Source organism: Tupaia chinensis, unplaced genomic scaffold, assembly GCF_000334495.1.
Source record: "Tupaia chinensis unplaced genomic scaffold, TupChi_1.0 Scaffold143848_1, whole genome shotgun sequence".
In the NCBI taxonomy this organism is placed as follows: Eukaryota; Metazoa; Chordata; class Mammalia; order Scandentia; family Tupaiidae; genus Tupaia; species Tupaia belangeri.
In genome coordinates this window covers 7,858-13,849 of record NW_006203699.1, presented here as the reverse complement: position 1 = coordinate 13,849, position 5,992 = coordinate 7,858, and the positions used below count along the sequence as shown (strand labels likewise).

Genomic DNA, 5,992 nt, shown 5'->3' with positions numbered 1-5,992 from the left:
AACATACAGACTGTTTACCTCCACTTTAATAGTTATCACAATTTTTTTTTGTCATATGACACACACTCTCACCAGAGATGAGAGAGAAAGAAAGAGGGAGAGAGAAATCACCCTCTGGGTAGAAGATGGTCATGCTGCAATCCTTTCTTCTCCATTCTCATCTTGGGATTTTGGGCACACACGCACATGAACCCAGAGTGATTTTCAAGCTGCTAGGTCAGGGACTTGAAACTTGAAGTCAGCAATCTGGAATCCAGGTGTCTTAACCTACATGATAACCCTATCACAAAATGTTTTAAGGGATGATATTTATTAGAACAATGGAAGGAATCCTATGTAGAAAATCATGGAACTTGCAAGCAGAAACAAGACAATGTAATAAAATAATGCAGAGCATGACATCAAATCCATGCTTCCTTGAGTAGATATGCCTCATCAAAGCAAATCTTCCATAGTAATTCCATGTATGGCTAAAATCCATTGTATTTACAATCATCTCTGACATGATACTGTAATAAGTCAATTGATTTATGGAGATTTTTCCTTTCCATGAAGACTACATGTGAAACATATATTTGTTAAGTAACTTTTAAAAAATATAATTATAATTACTTTTTAATTAGACCATAGAGAGACAGAAAGAGAGAGGGAAAAGAGAAAGCAAGCCACCAGGTCTGGGACTCAAACTGCAATCAGTCATGTGAGAGTTTGGTGCCTTAGCTTTCATATTACCTGCCAGTTCCTGTGAGCAACTTTTACTCTTCCACTCATTGCCAGAGAACATAGTAAGTACTGTGGACAAAAAGCTGAATTAGAGGATAGGATTTTAATCAGGAAAATAAGATGCCATACACATGAGTTTGTGAAAATCTATGTTTTCAGGGGGAGAAATTAGGGTAGTGATGAAAAAAGTGGTAATAGACACTGAAGTGAAAAACTATGGTCTCACATATTCACATACAATGAAATCATATTAATGACCTTATTGTTGCCAAGTATAATTTAATAAATAATAAATACACCATGAGACACACTGAGTTCCACTTCACCAAAATCCTTCAGAATAGACATGTTAGGTTTCAGATTTATGTTCAATTTTTAAAATATTATCATTGCGGGAACCAGCAGTTAGCGTAATGGCTATGTCGCTGGACTCCCATGTACCCCCCAGGGGGGTGATTTCTCGCTTTCTGTCTCTATGTCTCTCTCTGTCTGTCTGGTGAGCACACGCGCCCTATAGTGAAAACCTCTCCAAAAATAAAAAAAAATGATCATTGCAATTCATTGATGTTTTATATACAGCTCATATACATAAACTGATGGTAATGTTAACAATCTTTTTGCATTGTAGCATTCTCATTATGACCTATCACATGAGATGAAGTATAGAATTTTTCTACCTTTGCTCAGAAAGCTTCTGATTTTGGAAATTATGAATTTTGGATTTTTGTATAGCAGATGTTCAAATTGTATGAAAAACATGGGAATCTCCAAATTGTCCCTTTATTTGAGAATAAATATGGGAAAGTAGGTAAATGACAAAGAGAAAGCTGTTGGATTCAGGGAGAATAGAAAGTTTTATGAAAGAACAGTTTAAATTGTTTAAAATACTGAAATCAAATAGATTAAAACTAAAGAGATGGATATAATTCTACTTCTATGATCTGATTAAAGAAACACAATTTTGAATCTGAGGGTTATATCCCTGCCATCTTTGTACCATTGAAAATGGCCTGATTATTGCTTTCTTGTGATTAATTGTTTCAGACCTCTTTTTATGTCTTTATTCCTCAGACTGTAGATGAAGGGGTTCAGCATGGGGGTGACCACAGTGTACATCACTGAGGCTGCTGCACTTGAGTATGAGCTGTGGGAAGCAGTAGAACTAAGGTACACACCCATGCTTGTACAGTAAAATAAGAACACAACTGAGAGGTGAGAGACACAGGTGGAAAATGCTTTATACTTCCCCTGCGTGGATGAGATTCTACGTATAGAGGAAACTATCTTAGAATAAGAACAAAGGATACCAGAAAATGTTCCACCACCTACAAACCCCAATGTAAAATACATCACCATTTCATTAAGAAAGGTGTCAGAACAGGCAAGGTGGACCACCTGATTAAGTTCACAGAAAAAGTGGGGTATTTCCAAATCTGTACAGAAGGATAGCTGTGACACCATTAAGCTATGTAACAAGGAATTCAGGACACTCATGATCCAGGCAGTAAGGATAAACAATACACAGAGCTGGGGGTTCATGATGATTGTGTACTTCAGGGGGTGACAAATGGCCACATATCGGTCATAGGCCATCACAGTCAGCAGAAAGATGTCCAACCCTGCAAATAGTAGAAAAAAGTCCATCTGGGTGATGCAGCCTGCGTAAGTGATGACCTTGCTCTGTGTCTGGATGTTCACCAGCATATTTGGGACAGTGGTGGAGGAGAAACAGATGTCAGCAAAGGACAGGTTGGAAAGGAAGAAGTACATGGGTGTGTGCAAGTGGGAATCTGAGATGGTGGCCAGGATGATGAGCAGGTTTCCAATCACTGTGATTAGGTACATGGAGAAGAAAATCCCAAATATGATGTGTTGCAATTCTGGTTCTTCTGAAAGTCCCAGAAGATAAAATTCTGTAATTTGTGTGGTATTCCCTGGTTCCATAAGATTGATGTGACTACCAAAAAAAAAGAGAAAAAAGATTTGATTCATATCACTTATCTATCACAGATGCTATCATTTGTATTCTGCATCACTCAGATACTTAATTTTTTAATTATGTGTGTGGCTCTGACCCCTTTAGGCATTCTCTGATTAGAGATTCCTATCCTGCTCAGCATTTACCAACACCCCAAGGATGTGTACTCTACAGTTTTAATAAGAAAACACATTATCCATTTGAAAAATATAAACTAAATTTCATGGCCTAGGCACTATTAAGACACTGAGTGAACAGAATTTTAAAACAAAGAAAGTAGACAGATAGGGAAGATTTACTACTAAGTGAAGCAAGTTGGACTATGAAAGAGAAACATTGTTTGTTTCCACTTAATAAATACTGAATGTTTTCACTCTATAGTAGAAACTGAAAGACTGGAAGGTATAAAGGCATGGAGAGAAATTGTGAAGACTAAAACCAGTGTGGGAGGAGGGTGGAAAATAGGGGAATGTGAGAGGGAGGAAATCAAGGGAATAGAGAAAGAAGCTAAACACTTAAATGACACAAAAATAAAAAAAACTCCATAGATGATAATATTTATAGTAATATCTTTGACTGGACCAATATATAGTGTACTCATAATGGGAAAATTCATTTGGTATTCTGTAATAATACACAGTGATTGAATGTAAGAAAAACATTAAATTTTACTTTTTTGGGTTTTTTTTGAGAGGCTTTTGCTATAAGGCGTGTGTACGCTTGTCAGAAAGACAGAAAGACAGAAAGCAGAACATAAACCCCCAAGGGTGATGGCCACACCACAATCTTTTCTCCTCCATTCTCCTCTCCAGGCCTTGGGCACACAAGAACATGTGCTTGGCATGAATTTAAGCTACCAGGTATGGGACTTGAACCGCGGTCAACTACATGGGAGTCCAGCGACATAGCCATTACACCAGCTTCTGGTCCCAACATTAATTTTTTTGGAGAGATTCTTGCTACAGGGTATGTGCACTCACCACAGACAGAGACAGAAAGAGCTAAATCACTCCCTGGGGGATGGCCATGTTGCAATCCCTTCTCCTCCATTCTCCTTGGCATCTTGGGCACACATGCACACGCACTTGGCATGAGTTTAAGCCACTGAGTCCGGAGCTTGAACCGTGGTCACCTACATGAGAGTCCAGGGACATATCCATCATGCTAACTGCTGGTCCTGCCAACATTAAATTTTATAAAAAGGTTCCTACAGGAACATTTGGAGAAAGAAGACAAGCAAATAAAAAAATTTATTTATCTTAAATAACAATAAACGCTGTGACTATAAAAAGAGATGGAAAGGAACCAGCAGGTGGAATGTTGTTTAAGGTGCTGGACTCCCATATGGCTGACTGCAGTTCAAATCCCTAACCTGGTGCCTTGCTTTCTCACTTTCCCTCTCTGTCTCTCTCTGAGTGCACACACTCTGTAGAAAATTTAAAATAAATAAGAATGGTAAATAAAATTGTGTGTGTGTGTGTGTGTCTGTGTGTCTGTGTGTGTGTTTGTGTGTGTGTGTGTGTGTGTGTGTTTAAACTGAGATATGAGACAAGACCAGCAGAGAAGCTGAAAATTGAAAAGACATCAAAATGAAGACAGAGCAGGAGTCACAAAATTACCTGAGTACTGTGCAATGTAGGAGGAACAGCTAGTGCAAAGACCCTGAAGGATGTGCAGCTTTCAGATGTTCAAAGTGAACAAGGCAGTCAGCATGTCAAGAAAATGAGCAAGAAAAGCATGAAGAGAGACAGAATGAGAGAATAATGACAAAGAGGCTTGTTGTTGCTGAAACTTGAAAGCACACAGACTCTTAGTCCAAATGTTGTTTCATATGAACTTCATAAACTTGTCTGCAGAGGTGTCCCATGAATAGAAATGCAACAGTCTGTATTTTCCTCTGTTGTCATGAGTTCTGGTCTTTACATTATGAGTCACCTTTAGGAATAGATGAGTCTCAGTCCCATTACTCTGAAAGAAGGTCTTACTTAAATACATGAATGCACACACACACTCATATAAATACACACACATGCAGCACATGCAAATTACATACATAAAACCTACACACATGCATCTTGTTGTGGCTTATTTGAGCCATCTTTTAATTTTTTTTTTTAGTTTTTAGATTTTTGTCATAAAGCATATACACTTACCAGAAAGGGAGAAAGAGAGAGGCAGGAAAAATGAAAGTGAGAAATCACCCCCTAGAGAATGGCACGCTATAGTCCCTTTTCCTCCATTCTCCCCCTGTGATTTTGGGAATGCATGCATGTGCACTTGGCATGTGTTTTCAAACTGCTGGGTCTGGGACTCAAAGTTGCTGGTCCCCATGCCTTTCTCATCCCTAGTTCCACCATTACAAAAGAATAATTCTAGGCAGCCTGTCAATACCAAATTATCTTTCCTTGAAAAAAAATATAGATCTCAAATTCTGGTTTAGAAATCCCCATACATAGATTATCCTGAGGATACACTTTGATAGGGTCCTTTTTGCCTTGTGTTTGAAGAAACAAACACAAAATCATCTGTCCAATTAACAGGAAGAGTGATTATTTGGCCCTGAGGAGGGAAAAAGACCTAGATAGCTCAGGTAGTCCTGAGAGATCATAAGTGAGAAAAAACTTTCTCACTTCTGGAGACATTTGAATTTCTGTTATATTCTTTCATTCTCAATAAAAATAATAAAAGACAATTATTATTTTACCAAGCAAAAAAGTAGTGGTATCTGTTTGGTGTAAAGACATTTATGAGATTGAGAGTATATTCTTTCATTCTCAATAAAAATAATAAAAAAATATTATTTTACCAAGCAAAAAAGTATTGGTATCTGTATGGTGTAAAGACATTTATGAGATTTAGATACTCAGTAGAAAAAAAAAATGAACAAATGGAATAAATCAATCATTCACAAAGGAAATATACAAAGAACCACAAAATTTGAACATGTTTTATTCATTCTTTTATTTTATTTTGCTATAGGACATGTGCACTCGCCAGAATGAGTATGTGTGAGAGAGAAAGCATTTTCTACAGGGATAGCCATGCCACAATCCCTACTCCATTCTCTCAGGATTTGGGGCATACACACACATGTGCCCAGCATGCTATTGAAGATTCTGGGTCCAGGACTTAAATTGTGCAGTTGGCATGTAAGATTCAGTCACTTTAAGCACCCTGCCACTGGCTAGCACTGACATGTTTTACATGAAACAGTACAAGACTATAGGCTTTTTTTTTCATGTAGTTGTTCCAAATTTATCTGTCCAAAAGAGGTCCCTTTCTCACAATTCT

At 37.7% G+C, this 5,992-nt stretch overlaps 1 protein-coding gene across 1 annotated transcript; it reads right to left on the bottom strand.

The window, feature by feature from the left end:
- Positions 1-1,737: 1,737 nt before the first annotated feature.
- LOC106733479 (olfactory receptor 7A17) lies at positions 1,738-2,667 on the bottom strand. The gene has a single exon (XM_014582846.1). It carries the CDS (start codon positions 2,665-2,667, stop codon positions 1,738-1,740), a length of 930 nt encoding a protein of 309 aa, XP_014438332.1.
- Positions 2,668-5,992: the final 3,325 nt, after the last annotated feature.